Source organism: Amphiura filiformis, chromosome 11 (assembly GCF_039555335.1).
Source record: "Amphiura filiformis chromosome 11, Afil_fr2py, whole genome shotgun sequence".
Lineage (NCBI taxonomy): Eukaryota > Metazoa > Echinodermata > Ophiuroidea > Amphilepidida > Amphiuridae > Amphiura > Amphiura filiformis.
Window position 1 is genome coordinate 40,909,697 of NC_092638.1, and position 21,293 is coordinate 40,930,989.

The window sequence follows — 21,293 nt, forward strand, 5'->3', positions numbered from 1 at the left end:
TGTTTTGAATTTACCTACCAAACTGGGTGCAAATAAATGGGTTTAAAAACTCTTGCTCGCTCGCCCCACACACATCTGGTTTTGTTCAAGACCATAATGGTTGCCTCTGTATGTTGCATGGCTAGCTGTGGCTTTAGATCATTTTCAAATTGGGAGAAAATATTAACAGTGTAAAGGAAAAAAATGTTGTCAGAGTTCAGCAGGTCAAAACAAAAGGGAGGCATAACAAAGCGCAAATGTTTGGCAGACATAGGGTTAAAAAGTAAGCGGGCCTCTTCAAAGGTATTTCATCAATGGAGAGAGGTCAATGGGTACACAACACCCTGAGGGGCTCACTTGGATTCTCTCTCTCTTCGTTGCACCATGTGGGCCTCTTTACCGCCCTCGCATTGGAGGATCAGGATTGGTCGATGTCGTTGACCCCTGGGATACTGAAGCTGGGTCATTACAGAATGGTGTAAAAGGATACATGGTTGTAGGCAATAAGGAGCGACTTGTTAAAATGGAGGAAATTGGTAGAAAAGGAATCTGTTTAAATAGCTAGCTAGAAGGTTACTCGTGTATTTTATTCCATTCAAGCCAGGCTGGTAGCTGGGATTCAGTAATGGTGTGAAGTAAAACGTTGTAAAGGGCAAGCAAATGTACTGAATTTGACAGTATCCATACTAAAATGCATTAGTGTGTATATGCACCACAATCATACCAAAAGACTAGGCAAAAGAGTGAATCATAACTTACATAGTAAGCTTACTTGAAAACAAAACCACATTATTGATGGAATGCTAACTCTGCAGCAAACTTCTGAGAGCTGAAAAGTATCAGTTCTTGATCATTGTTTGCATGGTATTTGTGGGTTGGGGCATTTCTATTGTTCAGCTGACCTCCAGTTTAAGCAAGAATTGTTTGGGAAATGATAAGTTAACTCAAAAGTTTTGTGATGGAAGCTGTGCAATTGAGGAAAAGTTTGGAACCAGCAAATGCAGTGCACAGTTGGTATTTACCATAAGTTTATAAATGTATGAATGGAATTAATGAACTAAAATATGTATTTTTATGTACTTGTGAACTTAACTGAATACATTTATTTGGGTACTTGAATTCTTATCTGTTGAAACCTTTGAGAATACTACTATTGTTCAATACTGGGTGTCGGAGATAAGGAAAAACCTTTGAAATATGGTCTCAATAGGATACATCCATCAGGTAAAAAAGGGTCTACCACAAAGAAATCACATAATTAGCCATTCACTCTGTCTGTCAACATAAATTTTCCAACGTAAATTGAATTTGCAAAAAAAGAAACACTTTGAAACTTGGTGCACAGCTCCAAGTACCATTTGCCCTATAGCTATAAAGGTCTGTGTGCGGCACTTTTCTGTAGTTCGATGTGTGCTTGCCCCCGACATTTTCAATTTAGCTAAACTTCGCCATGATGTTTTGTTTTGGCGGAAAGTTACTGCATGGTCTCCAGCTGGGTCTGTTTTGTGAGTTGCCAAAGAGCGGTTCACTTTTCATCAATCTGTAACTTTATGCATGTTAATTTTTTTTTTTTTGATGTTTAGTCCAAAGATACCTAGCTTCCTAGTGGTATAATTTCCATAATTTGAACTAAAGCCAAGGAAGAATCAATGTTTGCTCGGTTGCAGTATAGCATTTCAGGCCAGGATTCTCGGTTTATTCCTTTGGCAAAGCAAACGAAATTCCATTTTGGTTTCCTCTGCTTCTTACTCTGTGCCGTCTCACCCAGGGGCCTTTTTGGAACTCTTTGCAAACTGGCTGCAGGGGCGGCCCAACTTGTAAAATTGTCTCTAATTGACTCTGTAGAAACACTACACCTCGCATCTAATTGGTTGATTGGTAGAGGAGCCAAGAACGCAGAGATGAGAGGAGAATGAAGAGAGATAGATATTTGTAGCCTCGGTCACTGCCAAGAGTGATCGCAACGCTTTGCCGCCTGTCTGGGTGGCGGGTTACTAAAGCGCCATCTTTGATTCCGCTTTCCTGTCTTCTAGGTCTGGCTCTCATTCCCTCGTCAACTTATTAGTAGTGTTCTTGTGTGGCTAGAGGTCCCTTGTTTAAAAAAAAAAAGGAAGAAGAAACTGTTGCAAATCGTCAGATAGAGCACCTGTCGAAGAGAATCTTCCAAGTTTAAATTTGAGTCGCAATGATGAAAGGGGATGGATTCATCTTGAGAGAGTGTTGCAAACTTTCTCTCTGTGGGGATACCGCCGATGGTGGTTTCTATCTACTCATCTCACAGTCATCACATTGCCTACGGTTGATGTGTCAGACAGAAATGTGTTTTGTTGATACATGTTTTGCAAGTTGAATATGTAATGGTGCACTGTATTTACAGAGTTTTAATATCTAACTTTATACAAAGCAACTTGTAACAGTTTCTTTCCATGTTCTGCAAAAAACAATGTTCAAATAACAAGTTTTTTAAAAGGTTTATATAGTTTGGACGTGAATTTGCCAATTTGCAATTCTTTGACAAAAAATGCAAGATGGCAACTTGCTTGGATGAGCCAGAAAATGGATGTTTTTGTAAATTCAGGCTGGAAAATCAGGTCAAACTTAAGCTTATTCAGTTGTAATGGTTGTCGAATTCTGCAACCATGCACCACAAAAATAGATTTTCATGGTAGAAATGAAACTTTTAAAAACAAGAAAAGCACTAAAAAGAGAGATTCACAGCCAGATTGTGTTTTAGTCAAAGGTCACTCTAAGTTCACACAAAGATTGACTCTGTAACATACTTGATTCCTTAGTGGCAATGTGCTAACCCTATTGCCCTATCATTATTTAGATCGTTAATAGACATGTATTCAACTTTAAATTGACTTTAAAACACTGGCTTTTTAACTAGTTTTTTGAGGACTTCAACTTTCTGTGAACCTCCAAAACGTAGATGATCATGTCAACATGCAGAATAGGAGCAAAATGAATTACTGTTATTTTAATTACAAAATTAAACTCCAGTTGAACCTAAACAAGTCTTTTGTGTTTCATGGAGTAGCTGGACTGAAGCAGTCATTTTGGAAGTTGATGTCCTGTCCAAAGGTAGCCCAGTGGCTATCTTGCCTATTGAGGACCCTTTGAGTGATGAATTCTGCAGCAGTTCAAATCAGATGTTGATTGGTGTTATAATTAGGACTGGGTGCAAAGGTTCATAGCCTATTTATCCCCTCATGTTTTTGTTTTGGAATTATTAGGCTCATCAATTGACGATGTCTGGTGTTACTATTACAATAATGAGCCGGTGGGTGAAAAGACCGGGATTTATTTCCCCCCGGTGTAACGCAACAAGAGGGGGAATGTTGCGTTGTCTGAGGTCAAGTAGAGTTCATCCAAGTTCAAGACTTCAGAGATGGAATAGGAACATGTTTACGCAAATTTGTGAAAAATGTGCTAACCCTTTGGCCTTTTTAATTCAAATTCTTTGATTTTATTATACTGCTTATTTACATCACCTAATTTCAGAAATGAACCTCCTAATAATATTGTCTGTTTCTTCTTCTCTTTTTGCTTTTTATAGGTACACCTTTAAGACACCAAGTGACGAGTTTGACACCGGCGTAGTCCACGAAATCATCACAGACGACGACCAAGTTCTTCCAATCTTCCAAGGCAAAATCATCGGCAAAGTGGAAAAGATGGATTAGACATCAACTTTGGATTTGGACTTCAATTTGACGATTCAGATAGTGCCAAAAATGATATCTTAGAAAAGTATAATATTGTATGTCTGCTTGCACTCTATAAGTATTTGGCTTCTCATTCACAGGATCTAGTATACATTTAATAATATCGTTTCCATTAATGCATAATTGGACAACCTTTTGGACCAGGGAAGTCTTTAAAGAAGGAATACCACATTTGAGTGGCATCTTGGACCAGGGAAGTGAGATCTTACTTCCCTGCTTGGGACAGACCTGTGCATTTGAAAAGCCTCTCAGCCAACTGTCCAACAGGAATGGCCTATTCCAGTTGAAATCCATATATGTACACCCCCTATGGAAGACATGGCCTTAGTGTCCTACACAGGGAGTGTAAATTTCACATGGGGTTACCTGAGGTGACTCTATTTAAATCAACACCCCCTGCAAGGGAAATAAGGTAATCTCTTCCACAGGGGGTGTATGGATTTCAACTGCAATAGCCCAGTACTTAAGGTAGTTGCTCAGGGTTGTTGACTTCAAAATATTGTGATTATTGACAACATTGTTACATGACCAACCATGATAGCCGTAATTATTTATAGCAGTGCAAGGTTGTTTGCTGCCCTCTATGGCCATATTTAAGAAAGTGCCAAAATCTTGGATGAAACTCTTGTGTAACCAGGGTGCAAAGTTCTAGTGTGTGCCTGTTGTAATTTACCTGTCATTGTTGATATGTTAATTAGTGAAAAAAACCAAATAACTGTTTTTTTATGTACATTTCCCTAATAACTAACAATCGGATTAGGCCAAAACTGTTTATTGGGTTTCTGGATTTCAGAATAAATTCTTTAGTGGAGCAAATTGATCAATATTGTTCTTAATGGATTGTAGATTTTAGAGACCAGTGCATCCCATCAGCGATTAATGACATCAAGATAGACACATTGGCTTAAGAATAGAGTTCAATTGACCTTTTCAGCAGCTTGCTGGAAATCGCTGGAGATAAGTTAAGAGAGATGTTGTGTGCAGGGAACACCATAACCAATCACACACTGGTGACTGCGCTGTCAAATAGTGTGTGACATGGTATGATTGTTCACGCCAATCATGTACCACGCTGTTTTACTGGATGCCGATATTGAATGCGTTGTCGAATACACATTCAAATCGCCAGAAACTTTTTGGTTGAATATGTTTTGATGGTCGCACACGATATTTTTTTTTTCGTAATTCAAGATATCATGAAAAGGTCCATTGGTTCAAGCTCATTATTTTGTAGTAATAAGAGTTGATTGCTTCATGCCAATATGTCACAGGCTGACCAGCATAGCTGCCTGCTTCTCAGATGCATGTATAAAGTGTTAGTATTTGCACATGTCTGCTATGAGTCAAACTAGCCTCATTTCCAGTGACTTGAGTTCAACAACCTCCATTCAGCATATGCTCAAAGGTTGACCTCATGGATGGAGTATGAGTTTTATGTACCCAACACATACAAAGGTCATTCTGTGAGTGTACAAGCATGCTGGGGTTAAAGGACTTCGTACAAGGAGATGAGCTTGTTGTAGATCTTAGTGGGCAGCAGTAAATAAAGCATTATTGTTTTGAACCATCAATAAGAGATTCAGAAATTAGACATCACTTGATCACAACTGGCCATTTGCTCCACAGTAAAGCCCTTTGTTTAATATAGTAAACAAAAACTTGACTACCTCACTAACCGCACTGTGTTCCATCTAGAACCTATTTATGTAGTCTTTGTTCAAAACTGCCACAGAATTGCTTATTTTCATGTTTGTACATTATCTAGAAAAGAAAGGGTTTTTTTTCGGATTTCAAATTGGGGCGTTTTTAGTGTGGAATCGAACTGCTTGAAATAAAAGATTCATCACATCATAGATTTTTTTTTTTTTAAATAAAAATGGTTCAGTGAAATTTTGATATAGTTGATAACAAGTTAGTGTGAATACTACTGTAACTTACTCAACTATTAACATGCAGGGGTCAATAAACATGTATTTGCGTGTTCGAGTTGAAATCTGCAAGTTGCCAAGGAGAGTTGACGATTTGTTTTGGTGGTTGTAACTCACAAAACAACTCGCATCTTCCTGTCACAATTCCCAACTTGCTGATTTCAACTTGCACATTATCCACAACTGTGTGCAGACAGTGTTGGGAATGAGTACGGGGTCACTTGCAAGTGATAATAGATTGTAGTATGCTGTGGTGCAAAACGGTAATGTTGTAGGCCTAAATATTACAACATGACCTCGACTGTAGGCTAGTGATCAATAGCTCATTGCATCAACACCACAACTAAATCTGCTTTTTGGTCATTAATAATGCTTTTTCAGTTTTCCCACATTTGTCAAGAATCGGTCGCAATTCTTGAATCCAAAGTCTGATTCCCAAGGATTGGCTGAAAAGATGGCTGTGGTTTTATCAGGATTCCTGAAAGTTTTTTCTTTTATTTATAAGAGTGGGGAAACTAACAACTTCAGTAACTTGCTAGCCTTGAGTACAAGTGGTTACCCTTCTGTAAAGGGATTTTGGTGTGATTGCCTAACTGGAAAACAAGAAAAACCTTTGCAAATTCTACAATGATGAATCATTTTTCAAATCTTGTAGATTATTATATATCTAAACTGGAGAAAGCATGTTATTAAAGTTGTTGGTTTCAGAATCCCTACTCACTATTAAATAACTACCAGAAAACTCCTGCTACATTTCATCATCAGTTCTTGAGGGATTTTAAAACTAAGTAATAGACCCCATTCTTTTGATTGAAAAACAATTATAATTTTCCACTTTCTTTACAAAATAGTTATTTTTACTGATGGGAAATTTAAAAAAAAATTGTGACTGAAATGAAACAAGCATGTAAAGACAACAAGAAGACTGGATTCATATGAATCATACCATGATAGGAAGATGTAAAACTAATTATTGCCAAAAATGAAAGGTTTATTAGTAAATGTGAAAATAAGATCCCCTCCAAAAATAATCTCTGTCATACCATGTACACCAATGTGGTCAAGTTCAAGTAAGGGTCAATAATTATGTATCCCTGTAAAGGTCGTGTGCTAAGGTCAGGTTGATTACGTCTTGGGGGTAAGGCAACATATTTCCTCCAGTTACCAAGGGAGAAGAGCAAGACTATTAAGAGGAATATTTTCAAGTAACACGTTTTTCACAAATTTTACAATTCTGAGCAGTTTTGCCATCTATTTTATTCACATTGTCAAAGACCTACACATTTAAATCTCTCTGTGTCAAAATATATTTTCACAGGGTTAAAAGTTAATGGTTCTAAAATAACTTGCGGAAATGAAAATTTCATCAAAATTTCCTGTTGTTTAATACTGTTTGGAAAAATTTTAATGGTTGGATATTATTATGTACCTTTCTAATGTTATTTAAGAGTAATCATTGGCAAGATTTGATGAAACATTTTCTATATAAAATATTAAAGAAAGAAATCCATAAAAATTTGACAAAATGGCAAGGTTCTGTAAGTCCAACAATTGTCAACTTTATTTAATCCTTATCAATTAATGTTTTGTAGAATTTTGTATGGGTCTAGGAGACCTTTTTAGAAGCAAAATTGTGAATGCATCACATGAAAAAGGACCTTAACATTAAATTTGAGTTCAGATTAATAGTCGTAGCAAGGTTTGGAAAAGTCTAATTTATATTTTACTTTGTTTTACTTTTATGTAATAATATGCAAGGAAATGAGTTTAATTATTGTCTGATGTTCAAAAGGATGGCATCTGTTTTATTTCTGTTCATATTTGAATATCAATTTTCAGTTGTAAGGTACAGTAGTGAATTTGACATTGACACACTGAATTTGATTTCAAGTTTTTTTATACATGTGTATAACATGCAATAAGCAGGGTTTTCTCTTGCACTCTTGTGTATATTGTCATATGAATATTATATAACAAGAGATAGTTAACTTGTGTAAAGTCAGCCTCATCCACCAATACCTTAGCTCTAAATGAGTGACCCAATTATCTGAGTGCGTATTATGTATCCCATGATGCATCAACAGTGAAGCGCACAAATTTGCTTGCTACAGTAGTCATCGTGTTTTCAACTAGGAATTGCCGAGACTCGTATAACATGACATTGTCTACTACTAGTTGACTAGTTGAACAAACTAATTCATTGTTCATCAAAAAGATTGAACTAAGTCTGTATGATGGCTGACTTGCATAATTGTTAATATTATCAGCATTAATTAAAATTATTTTATACAAATAAAGGTAAAACAATGCAGTGTATGATAATGTATTAGTCATTTGATAACATTTTGTTAGATACAAGAAAGAAGAAAAATACTATAAGAAAAGTTTTTATTTTGAGAGGTGATTTCTTAGATCACTTAATAAAGTTAATATTCTCTTTTATTTCTCAACAATTGCCCCACAGGAATAAAATAATGTATTGTTGGTTATAATATTTAATATTTTTATACTGTGAGAACAGATACAAGAGAAATTATGGTTTAGTTTGACCAGTACAAGTTGGTACTGAAGTGGGCGATTCTGCTCAGACCAAGAAAGTAGACAACCCCAAATATCTGTATTCGGATTTACATTATTGTTATTATTATTAATATGTTTCTTTCGTTGTATAATGTAAATGAAACAGAAGTTGCCAAATTTAAAGGAGGTGAAGATTGGATTTACTGCAAAGTTGACAAATTCATGTTAAAGGAATGTGTTCCTTTTGATTTGAAATTGGCGCATACCACAGCGTTGTGGGGTGCGATTTAATACCAATTTCTACTTCAAGCCAAATAGATTTTGGTTTAAGCCATTGTGGTTTGAAAATAGAAAGTATTTCAGTTGAAAGCCTGGTTTCTTATTTGCATTATCAACAGAAATAGAGGTGCAACCTTGCACCAATATGAAATTTGTACACCCCTATGGAAGACATGACCTGAAATTAATCTTACACACAGGGGGTTTAAATTTCAAGTGGAGTCACCATTCACGTAACCCCATTTGAAATTCACACTCCCTGCCTGGAAGATTAAGAGCATGTCATCCATAGGGGGTGTATGTATTCTAGCTGGAATAGCCCATTTTGTATTAAGCCACTCGTCATCAGCAGTGGCTGTACCAAATAGTTGCAGCTCAGAATGAGTTACAATAATAATGGTTGGTGAAAGGCTGCCCTCTGTTGTCAGGTTTTTGAAACAAAATCTTCACCTTTTTAATTTGGTAAAATAAGTAACTGCAACTTTGAGATACCGATTATTTGTATATAATATATTTGTAACATCAAATTATGAAAGAAGAAAAAAATCATATTTCCCTTAACTATGTCTTATTAAGTTTATGTAAAAAGACCCTCCTTATAATACTTAATTGTACTTTTCCTTTTCTTTATAATATTAATTTAGACAATACTGAGTGTTTTATATTTTTGTTGAACACATCTCCTTTGTTGACATAATAGGTTTATTTGTATACATGCAGCATATAATATATCATGTAAATATTATAATATATATTAAAAAGAAAAGTTATGTGAAGGAATTTTTGAAGTTCAGTCATTTTTGTGTGACAGAATTATGCAATGTATAGCCATAAATTTGTAAACAAAAAGTAACTCTTTTATTTGGGGTGTAAGTTAGACCTACTTATGATTTGAAAATTCCTTTCCAATGTATTATTATTTCCTTATGTAGGATTATACAAATTTACCTATTAAGTTCCATATACTGGTGACACCAACTTATTCAACGCATATTTTGAAAGAATCATTTTGAAAACTTCCTGATTAAAACTTGATTATGCTTTTTGGGATGGCAAGAATCTTTGAAGGAATTCTAAGGTCTCAACTCCAGATTGCTAGATCTTTCATTTGATGAGTTTTAGAGTCAACTTTGTACACAATGTGACACATTTGATTTGCATTGAAACCATGTTCAATATCCTGGTTGAAGGGTGTTGCAGGGATGTGCAAAGATGTGCATGAATCAACTTTTGATTTATGCGAATCTAGTTCGGAGAATATTTAGAAGAATAGATTCTCGGATTTGTGCCGACATTCTTATGGCTACCGTAATGTCTTGCAGATATTTTACTGTTGCAACACTTGGGCTATTTTTCTGCAGTGCCTTGTACTGCAGAAGACATTGATCAAGCGAACGGAGCTAGTCAAGTTTGCAGCTGACGATTGCAAACACCTTGTCTGTTGCAACAAAAAAGCAGCAGACTACACGGTAGCCTCTAGTTTAGTGTTTAGACAGTGACCATTGATCAATCATGGTAGCAAGATCGGTCTGCATGACTTCATCTGAAGAATTATGACAATTCCTGAAGTTGTGAGAAAATAAAATAAAAAGCAGAATAGGTCAGGGTCACCATTTGATTGTAAATTCTCAGTATTGACTGTATACTCATGGACATTGGGTCGATCTAATATTATTATATCGGAATCTACTGTCCACGTTACCAGATTGTGTTATAAAATTGTAAAATGAGTGATTTGTTTTATACTTTTTTTCCTGTTTTGTTTCTGTATCTCTTCTAGATATTATGTTGTGCCACATGACTCCATAGAGATCGTGTGTTTAACACTTGTAAACAAGAATAAAAAGTGCTATATTTTTAAGAAATTAATATTATATCTTGTGTCTTCTGAGATGTTTATTCATGTGTTTGATAAATAGTTATGTACTAGGAGTTGGCATCATCTCCTTTGCACCCCCAGGACTAAACCAAACCAACTTTTTTAGGTTCATGAGATGGTCCTAAAATACATTTGTATACATTCAAGATGTTCCCAAACTTAAAAACGGCCCAAAGCATCGCCTAATTGCATCCCGGGGTGGATTCTGGTTGGGTATCCACTACCCATGCTTGATCCGGTTTTGCGAGATTAGCGCTAAGAGAGAGACTCACTAGGGGTATCGGATCAAAAAATGACTCTTTCTGGTTCCAAATTCCAAAAGTTTTTTCTAGTCCTGCTAGGGGTATCAAATTCATCTGGTCTAGTCGCCAAAGGGATATCAAATTTTCTGATTCCATGCCCATGCACGTACATCGTAATTTTTGGAATTTTTGATAAAAAATAAAACAAAATGTGAGGACTTGAGTTTCAAAAAGTAATTTCTAGTGGTACATTGTATTTGTGCACTTGGACTTTCTGGGGACGTTCACTGAAGGTGAAAACTGGTCCGAAATCTGACTAGGGGTATATTTTTTTAATAGAAATCTGGTCCCACTTGGGGTATATTTTTACTTAAAACTAGTCTCGGTAGAGGTTACCTAAAAAAACACCACTATTTGGTGGCCATTTTGGACGTCATCTTGAAACTTTACTTGGTCTGAATTTCTTACCCAAACTTTTTCTGAACGTCTTCGTACAACATGAAAATGCATCAAGTCTTTGAAAGAGTCACGTACACGAACTTCCCACAAGACAATGCATTTTAATGGTCATTGATCTTTATCATCTGGTTAAGTGTCGCAGCAATCAGTGCAATATACACTCTTTTTGAATCTCTGAAGGCAGAGGAACAATTTGATGCAAAATTTGTGAAAATCGGAGCAACTTGATTGAAATTTTGACCCCCTGTACACAATGTGAAGATTGACCTCTGACTCGATAAGCCATAGGTCAAACGCGTGTGAACTCTTATAATGTTTGGAATTTTTTGGCATGGCAGGCCTAGGGTGGGGAAGCAATTTTTGGCAAGCCGAGATGGGGAGCAAGCAATTTTTGGCACACATTTACGAGGCACGCTGTTCATAAATACCTTGGTGGGGGATGGTAAAAAGGGAGGGGCCAAAAAAGATTTTTGGACGTAAAAGAGGGGACACAAAGGTTTTGGGTGTTTCGAGGGGGGAGTTTTCCGCTTTAAAACCCAAAATTTCCGCGAGCTTCGCGCGCATTCAGACTCTCTATATCACACTAACATGGGCAAGTTTTGGGTTTCAGTGCTTTAGTTCGACAAAATTATGGCACTTGGTGCACACTTATCTATTAATTAATATAACATTAAAGGGCAGGTCTATTGCAAAAACAAGTTTATCTATTCGAAGAGAATAATTACCGTATTACATTACAAGTTGACACCCGTTGCAATTTTTTGATGCGTATTTCTCCTGAAAACAGAGAAATTGTGTGGGTAAAGTTCGGGATCGTACGTGTTCTTCCCCCGTTTGAAGCGAAATTAATGTTCAAGGCAGCGGGCTATGACGTAAGTAAATGAAGCGGAAACTATATCATGCTCTCATCATACAATCACAATCACTTTGACAAGTTTGACATTAGCAACAATGAGTTGTACTATTATTTACCATAACAATGCTGCATAACAATATGCAGACTATTGTTCTCTTTTGGTAAACAAAGCGTCACACAGTATTGTTACTATACGTTTGCTTTGTAATATTTCATCCAACTGAAACTATAATAACTATAGCATTGCAATGTCGCACAGGGAAATCAGATACATGAGTTTGTGGTCTTAACACGGTTTATATGCTATAGTCTCAGATTGATCACGCTGAAATTCTAAGCTCAAATTATTTTTTATTTTTTAGCCCAAATATTTCTCATGATATTGATATAGGCCTACATATGAATTTTAATATCACAATTTACTATTATATAAAAAAAAAAAAGAAGCGGCTGATTTTATCCATATGTTTAAAACCCATTAAATTTGTAATACTTAATTCAGAGTTTTTTTCTGTGAACCACAACAGTATACGTTTTGTGCATTGAGAATGTTTATAGTCCCCTCTCGCAAAGCAGGCACAGTCATTTCATGATGTCAACAGTTTTCTAGCAATATACTTGACCTTTAAAGATGATCAGCAACATGCAACATCTGGGTTGGTCAAGGAAATACTGGCATTTTTATCATAGAATCTTATATTTCTACAAAGTAGGCTAGTGAAGGCTACAAACATGATTAGGCCAAGTAAAAAATAAAACATGTTTCACGTCCGGGTTTTCGAAAAAAAGGAGGAGGAGGGGGCTTTTTATTTTCTATTTTTTATCGCAAAATTGGTGTAAATACCCATACTTAGAGCTGTTTTAGCGTATACAATAAATGCCTGGAAAAAGGAGGAGGCCCTTTTTTATTTGTTGTTCTGAGAGTTACACCCCCTCCAATGATCACAAAACCTTCCTAAAATGTTTCTTGTATCTTAACAAGGCTATAGAAAGCATTCCAACTTCCTAGACATATTATTTGAAAAGTTATAACTGAATTTCAAAAATAAAATATATTTGAGGAAACCTCAAAAAGGAAGCGGGAGGGACGTGAAACATGTTTATTTTTTTTATTTTGCCTTATGTACCATCTGATCAACTGAGAAAATAACTAAACCAAGAAAATATTACAAATAAATTGGATTTCTTTGTACGTAAACATGGTAAACAGCACACGTAAGTTTACTATTTCTCATTGCGGAATTATTTTGTTCACATAGACCCAACAATTTTGCATGTGCAAAGGGAAAAATATTTTTGCCAGGCTGGGGGGGGCATGACAAGCAATTATTTTGGGCAGGCCGAGAGGGGGTCGGAGCAATTTTTCGGGCGAGCCATTTTGAAATTTTACAGGGGGTGGTCGTAATTATTGCACAGCCTGAATTGGAAGGAATTTCAATGTTTTCAATAGGGCATCATTGGACGAATTTCAATGTTTCTCAAGTGTGCAAATTTTACAATTTAGCCTCTTCTGCAAATGCTGCTGCTACAGCCTGCAAATCACGGCGTTTACACAAGAAGGCCCTCAATAAAAGATTTCCCAAAGGAAATGCTTAAATAAAGATGATGGCGCTAATACCAGAGATTGAGTTGAGTCAGGGCAGGGCATGAGTTGAGTTGAGCAGTAGGCCTAACATGTCTTGTGTGAATCTATAATGTAGTAATAATTTTTGTACATTATATGAAGAACAGGTACACCCACACAGCACCATTTTTGAGGATCAAAATATTATTAACCTGTTTTACCAAACGAGATATAGATGAATCTTAAAGCCATAATGTACGATCTTATAATATGAAATTGGTTAATTTTTTTTTCAAACCTGATTTTTTTTTGCAAAGGCCTATAACTTAGTTGTAATGTTTACCATGTTTAGGCCTACACAAGTCGGCCAAATATGTTGTCTTGTATGTCAACAGAGCAAAGTTCGACTTTATGTCCTCGCATAGAACTGCAAGTTAAATGGCCAAAATAACCAGTTTTACTTTGTTGTTTCAGCTTAAAATGGACAGCAACCATTCCTGGCAGTTATTACTAATATTATTTCAACATTTTAAATAAAGAATAACAAAATTAAGATTTGACGGAAATCGTAGGCCTACGTTAAATAAAGCTTTAACCATTTAGTTGAAGGAAATAGTGAACACTAGCTAATACTATAGAAGTAAAAATTACATTTATTTGATAAATAGCTAGCTATCAATGTTGGGAATCAAGGGCCAGATAATGATATTTTTTTGGTATTTCTATATGCCAGAATAATCATCAACCTGACTCAATGTACAAAGGTGTATTTTTGTGTCCATTCTGAGTTTTGACAAACACGTTTTCTAAGCATAAATATTAATAAAAAATAATAAAGAGAAAAATAGGCCTAGCTCATGTAGCCCATGTTAGTCCATAGGCCTGCACTCAAGATTCAAAACGGCACTTTTAATCGTCTATTGGACTTATCCCCCATATCCCAAGTCCAGTTTTGAATTTTGTGCATGTGATTGTATTAAATAAAAATATGAAACGGTGCTTGTCGGAATTGTCCCTATGCCTATTAACCATGGGTGCGTCAAATGTCAGGAACTGTCAAAATTTCGGAATTTATTCTGGAATTGTTACAGTGGTTTAGTCAAAAAGAACTATTTGGTAACTTCGGGTTCATGCTATTTTCTTAATCAAGGTTTACGGTAGGCCTATTCTCACTAGCTTTCACTATTCAATATTCTGGTTAAACTAATGGTTGCAGGGCAGTGGGGGGGGCTTCTCAACAATCAAGTTTGCCTCGGTGTGCTCCGCGCTGAACTTCTTTTAGCGAATCGTAGTGTCTTGAACGGCTGTTACGGTGGGGGGGTGAATATTGTTGATATTCAGTAACATTTTAACTTAATTAATAGGCCTAGGCCCTACTAGCCCATTCAATCAATTGTCTATAGTGCATAGTAATTGAATAACACGATTGGATGAAAATAAAATAATAAGAAAACGATTTTGGCCCGCGCCCGGGGATTTTGGCCATTTGTTATTAGGGGGGCTACTTCTTTATGAGCCTATTAAGGCTACATGCTCTTTTTGTTGTAAATTTTGGCGGGAAATAATCCCGCCAAAACATTAAAGTAATCTTTTCCCACAACTAGATATCATAGTCAGGAAATTAATGATGCATCTGGTAGCTTAGATCATAACTTAGTTGCAATTATCCCAGATAATTCTTGATTTGTTTTTACAGAGTCTTGAATTGTCGATGTTTTTTTTATCAAAAAACATTAGGCCTACTCAGTGTAGGCCTATCATTGAAACTCGAGGCATTAGGCCTAACTCTTCTCAAATTGGCCCCAAATCACAATTTATTATATGCACGTGTAGCAAACACCAATGGGAATAATTGGACGTTGTTTGCGGAGCCTAAATTTGGTTTGATTTTATTTAACAATATTCTAAGGTGAGAATTTTGACCTGACATTTCCTTTTTGGATTTCCAATTTAAATTAATTGATATGTGATATTTTGAATAAATAAAGAGTACGCTTACCTTTCTGCAACACTTCCCGGTATCATTGAGCATCAGCTGATAGCCAACATTTTAGCTGAAAACAGTCCCTTATCATTTTTGAACAAAATATGGTTCAAAAGTCCCGGGGTCAAAAGTACGTGACACTACACGTATATACTGGCACAACGAGGTAATGAAGAGAGCTATTTACGGTGGGGTATATCTATTGTAAGCTATTAGGCCAGGGTACCGGTATAAGCCTATAGTATATCTTCCCGCAAGGACAAGATGTGTCAAGCAGGTGCATACACAAGGGCGGTATACGCTGGCGAAGTTACGTAATAATCGGATTTACTACCATAGCAATAGGTGAAAACAATTTTTGAATATACCGCGCTGCACTGATACGTTCACGCGGTACCTGTGCATTGAACCATGTCATGCTGTTCACTTGCACCTGTAAAATTAGTATCTTTGAAAAGACCAGTATTATATTCAATCTATGATTGCAGACATACACAGGTGATGAGTGTAAGCTGCTTGTAGTGCAGCGCGATATGTTCAAAATTGTTTTCACCTATTGCTATGGTAATTAAGCCGATTAATTACGTAACTTCGCCAGCGTATATATATTCAAACGGTATTGTCTGGATCATTGAGTATCGATTTCGCACGTAGGCCTACACGGATGTGTGTGGTCACTCCCCAGGTTTTGACATGAATTACAAATGACGTCGTGAATGACCCAGCGTTTTCATTTTATTATTACAAAATTAATCGTCGTATATCACGAGTCCTAAGAGTCGTACCAGTTCAATTCATCAAAATTAATTTGTATTAAATGAAAAACAAACAGACAAGTAAAGGTATATGTCTTTCTATGACTGTATTCCTACCAAAATCTGATTTTCAATACACTAGAAACGTGTTGATATGTAGGCCTATATCTTTGAAAATCGCCGAGTGTTAACCATAGTCACCGTGGCACGGTAGGCATCTTTAGCATTCATAGTGCCTTGGTGGCAGTGGTTCGAACCCTGGTGAAAATTTTAGTATTTTTTATTCTTTTTACTAATGCGCTGTGCCGTTTTTCAAACACGCCCCTGAATGAAATTGATGGGCCAGTACCCTTAAGGGATCTAAAATGAGCGTTTATTGCATTTCGACAGTATTTTTGTGGGACATGAGAGCACCTCAGACCTATCGAATTGCATTCTGAATACGAAGCATGTCTTTCTGATATCAAATAATTTTCATTTTGAAAATCACAATATAATACAAATTTTATGACAAATTATAAAATTTAATATTTTTCAAATTTTTGATATATAACAGTCCTCGAAGTAAATTATATAAATCTAATAATATATTCTTAAAGTGTATGTAGCAGGGAGGAAAAGCCGACGGTCAATTGAAAATTTTGACCTTTCATATTGAAAATATGGATTTTTTTCCCAAAAAGACCTAATTTTTTTTTGGTGTTTTGGGAAAAAATCCATATCTTCAATACGAAAGGTCAAAATTTTCAATTGATCGTCGGCTTTTCATCCCACCTACATACACTTTAAGTATAAATCATCAGATTTATAAAGTTTACTTCAAGTACTGTTAAATATCAAAATATCAATTTTAATGATTTGCCATAAAATGTGTATTAAATTGCAAATTTCAAAAAAGCAAAATTATTTGATATCAGAATCACATTCTTTGTATTCAGAATGCAATTCGATATGTCTGATGTGCTCTAATGTCCCAAAATAAATAGGCCTACTGTCCAAACGTTCATACCCCAGCCCTTAAGCCAAAATAATGAGGTAAAAAGTAAAAACACCCGATTTCATAGGTCTAGGCTATATCTTGGCCGATCTTGGCCGCTTCAAGTTCGGATTTATAACAAAACTCAACAAATTTAGCCGATTCCAATTTAAGTGCAAGTTGGGACATAGGCCCTACATTACAAATCATGTCAAATAAATTAGGCTTGGAAAAAGTATCTAATTCATAATAGGCCTAAACAAGTTTGTACATTAGCCTATAGGCCTATGGCTTTAAGAAGTTCCAATTTCAGCATAATGTTGTATTTGCCTTGATTATTAAAAAATAAAAACTTCATACATTTAGCTAGGCCTATGACTGCCTATGGGTTTTCTTTTGCACAGCAAAAACATTTTTATACATGTCCAAAATTAGGGTCTGTCGGGAAAGGGCAATTGAAAAATACCGCTCGAGACTGGAAAATCGGTGAATCACAGGGCCTGTAAATCGCTTCCCAGCCCTGTAAATCACGGTCAGGCGGCATAGGAAGCGCAAACGTGACGTACGAGGCTGGCGAAGATACAGGGCTGACAGTTCCATTCAAAATACACGGTTAGCAATTACAAATGGAAAATTATCATACTTGCAGTGGGGTACTTTGTAGAACCCCGACGGTTTTAGAGTAAGATAATTTTGCTTTGACACCACATAACAAATTTAGAATTGTTGTGTGAAGATTTCATGATTATGTGTTAATCCAATGGCGACCTCAAAATTGGCGATATCGCTTCCATCACCGCCTGATCACGGTGTTTACACAAAGATGCCCTCAATAAACGATTACTCAAAAGAAATGCTTAAATACAGGTGATGGCGCTAATACCGGCAATAATATTGAGGCATGATGGAGTCTGTTGAGTAAGAGCAACGCAATGGTCCATCATGTGTGAATTTATTGTACTGAAAAAAAATCCAAAAACCCACAAAAAACAAACACTGAAAATCAATTTAGCATGTTTAGTTTGAATAAAAGTCAAAATTAAATTAAATTATTCAATCAATATTGGGAAATGAAATGATCAGAATAACAATAATAACAATTAACAACTCTCACGGACTTGTACAAAAGGTTAATTATGTGTGTATTCTTCGTTTTGACCAATCTTCTATTCCCCTTTAAACCAATAGGCATAATAAAATAATTAATAAGATAAAAGAATAAAGCTATATGGACCTGAATGTATGGACCCACAGCTATGGACCTGTGCCAATTTTGAGAATGCGATTATCTTTTCAATTCAAACATAGCCAGTTTTGGACATAATAGGTCCCAGAGGCTGCCTCTGAGAGGCACTTCCCAGCAAACAGAAAAACATTTAGCTAGAAGGTTTTGGGTTTGATCACGTGGTTTCCTATCATCTTGCCTAAGCTCTTGAGTGACATCATTACCAATACCTTTGTCTATACCCTTTGTTAGAAACTTAAAAGTTGTAGAAAGCCGTTTCTGTTTTCAGTTCAGTTTGGTACATAATCAGTGACCGCAGGAAATAATGTTTGAAGTTGCAAAGTATACAAAAGAAGTTTTAAATTTCGCAGTTCAAGTCAATCTACATTTGAACGCGTGATTTAGTTTTGAAAATAAGCCTGAGCTTTAATATAGACCATCGAAATATTTTCACTGAGATTACAAAAGAATTGACACTAGAGTGATTATACACTATTATACACTACTCTATATCACATGCAGTAGGATCGATAGAAAGCTACATATATATGCTTTCCAATATAGGCTGGTTTACTCGAAAGAAATGGGAAGAGAGAGAGAGAGAAGAGGGGGGGGGGAAGAGTGTGTGTGTGTGGGGGGGGGTAAGGGGAGTGAGAAAGAGAAACAGAGGGGAGAGAGCATTGGAAGTGGGAAGGGAAAGAGGGGGAGGGAGGTGAAGAAGAGAGGAGAGCTCGAGAGTGGAGTGGAATAGTGTGTAGGGAGTCGAGAGGAGATATCGAGTGTGGGGGAAGCGGGGGAGAAGGGGGGTATATAGGTGGGGGAGAGGAGCCTAGCGTAAGAGGTATGGGTTGTGCTTTCCGGGACAATAAACTAATTCATAATCAAATCATCTCCATCATTATGCATCGTTTATGTTAATACAAACAAACAAAGGCAAGTTTTTTTTTATGACGCTTTAATACTTCCAGCACCCATGCCACGCCAGTCCTGTTGATATCCGATCCATATTACTATATAATATAAACACAACCGAATTCGATATTTGCTTAGCACAATCATGACAATAAGCAATTATAAACTGATGGTCTTCTCTACATAGTGCAGTTTTGTCCACGGCAAATTCACCGTGACCTTTTCAGCCATAAACCCGCTTAGTGAAGATTAAAACGAAATATGCAGTACTAAACCATTATAGTAATCGATTGTCCAATGCACATTTCTTACCACGTGATAATATTAATCCAATGAGTGATCGAATTGTCCGCTACGGTCGACTAATCCAATCGATAATGACGCTATTGACATGTACGGGTGGAGCTCCACTGACTGAGTTTTGGGGATTGTTCACTGGTTTGCTATCATTTACTCATCAAGGCGCTCCACCGTTATTATAAGGACTATGCTAATAATTTAAAGATTGACATGTAGAAAATAAACCATACTTGATTGACAGAAAGTACTAAATTTGTACCTATTACGGTTTGGTGGCACTTCTCTTCCAAACGCGACCAAGTCAGGGCGGCCCGGTGAAGCAAAATGTGCATTGGATTAACATCAACACGGGAGTTTGGATAAGATGGCAGATTTCCTTTCTCATACAAATGCATGCTCCCCCGTTATTAAAGCTTGTACCGGATTAAAAATTCAGATATTTTAAGTAATTGAAACATAGAGCAAGTACTAAAATCAGAGCTTTGATACTTTTTGATATATGACGCTAACTAGTTCATCTCATATACCCACAGCACAGCGCTACTATAGTACGGGTCAATTACCTATGTGAGTGCCCCTGTGTTGGGTGCATACATGTAGTTAACAATAACTGCATGATGACAATAAAGTTGAATTTATCATGAGCGAAAAGCGGTTGGTATTTGACCAATGAGGTACATGTAGTGGCGCTTTTCAGATAAAAACCAATCGCTGTCGCTCAGCTATGTAGTATAAATTTAGCTTTAGATGTTATGATTGCAGTCAAGTTCTTATTACTTGAAACGAGGGACTACTTGCATTGCTTGTATTAAAGCCATAATTTTTTTTTTTAAGCGCAGTGATTTATAGTGCGCTACGCACAGGCACAACGCCTACACGTTGATCCACAAGCCTCAGCACACTTTACAGGTTGCCGCTGACCACTATGGCCCCACATCATTCCATAAACCATTTAATAACAATTCAGGGACTTTGCTGCTACAAGAGCGCACACCCTAGACATTCCACAAATAACCTTCGCAACCAGGATCAGTTCCCCGAGTTTCGTACGGGTTACAACGAGACAATTAGCAGTAAGTTCCTTGTCCAGGGAATTTCAAGCTAACTCAATTTTTTCCACGAGAGCGTACTAGGCACCGCCAGGGTTCGAACCCGTAACCTCTCGCACCATAGTCGAACGCCTTATCGATTGAGCTAACTTGACTGCTTAATGTGTGATTTGCTTCACAGCGACGCCCTCAATTTTACTCGGATTTCTACTTTTTACATAATTATAATGCCCAGTAGTGTACTAAAATACCACGTAAAAGACTAAGCCTGAAGTGCTTTAATAAAAGTAATATGTAACTTTTTATATTAACTAGTTCATCTCATATACCCACAGCACAGCGCTACTAGTACGGGTCAATTCGTCGGCTGTATTCCATAGTGGCGTATAGTGATTTTTGGTCATTTTTTGAAAATTGGCACATATGTTTTTAATGATGTTCTCTTTCATTTTTCTAAGTCTCATCAGTCATAATTAGCTAATTAATTAGTAATTAATTAATTAAATGTGGCGTATAGTTACAAAGTGACATTTTTGTATTCCATAGTGGCGTATCGACCATACGCCACTTTTTATACATTTTATAATTATGAAATATCGGCAAAAATGAAAAATATCGTACGCGTATTTCGGACCTATACGCCACTATGGAATACGAA

General features: G+C 36.4%; 1 protein-coding gene across 1 annotated transcript in view; it reads left to right on the forward strand.

Annotated features, from left to right (window-relative positions):
• Positions 1-4,233, forward strand: part of LOC140164844 (axin-1-like) — a 54,330-nt gene extending 50,097 nt beyond the window's left edge. The window contains 1 exon segment of the mRNA XM_072188221.1: positions 3,539-4,233. Within this exon segment, the coding sequence (XP_072044322.1) occupies positions 3,539-3,665 (127 nt within the window). The 3' untranslated portion in view covers positions 3,666-4,233.
• Positions 4,234-21,293: the final 17,060 nt, after the last annotated feature.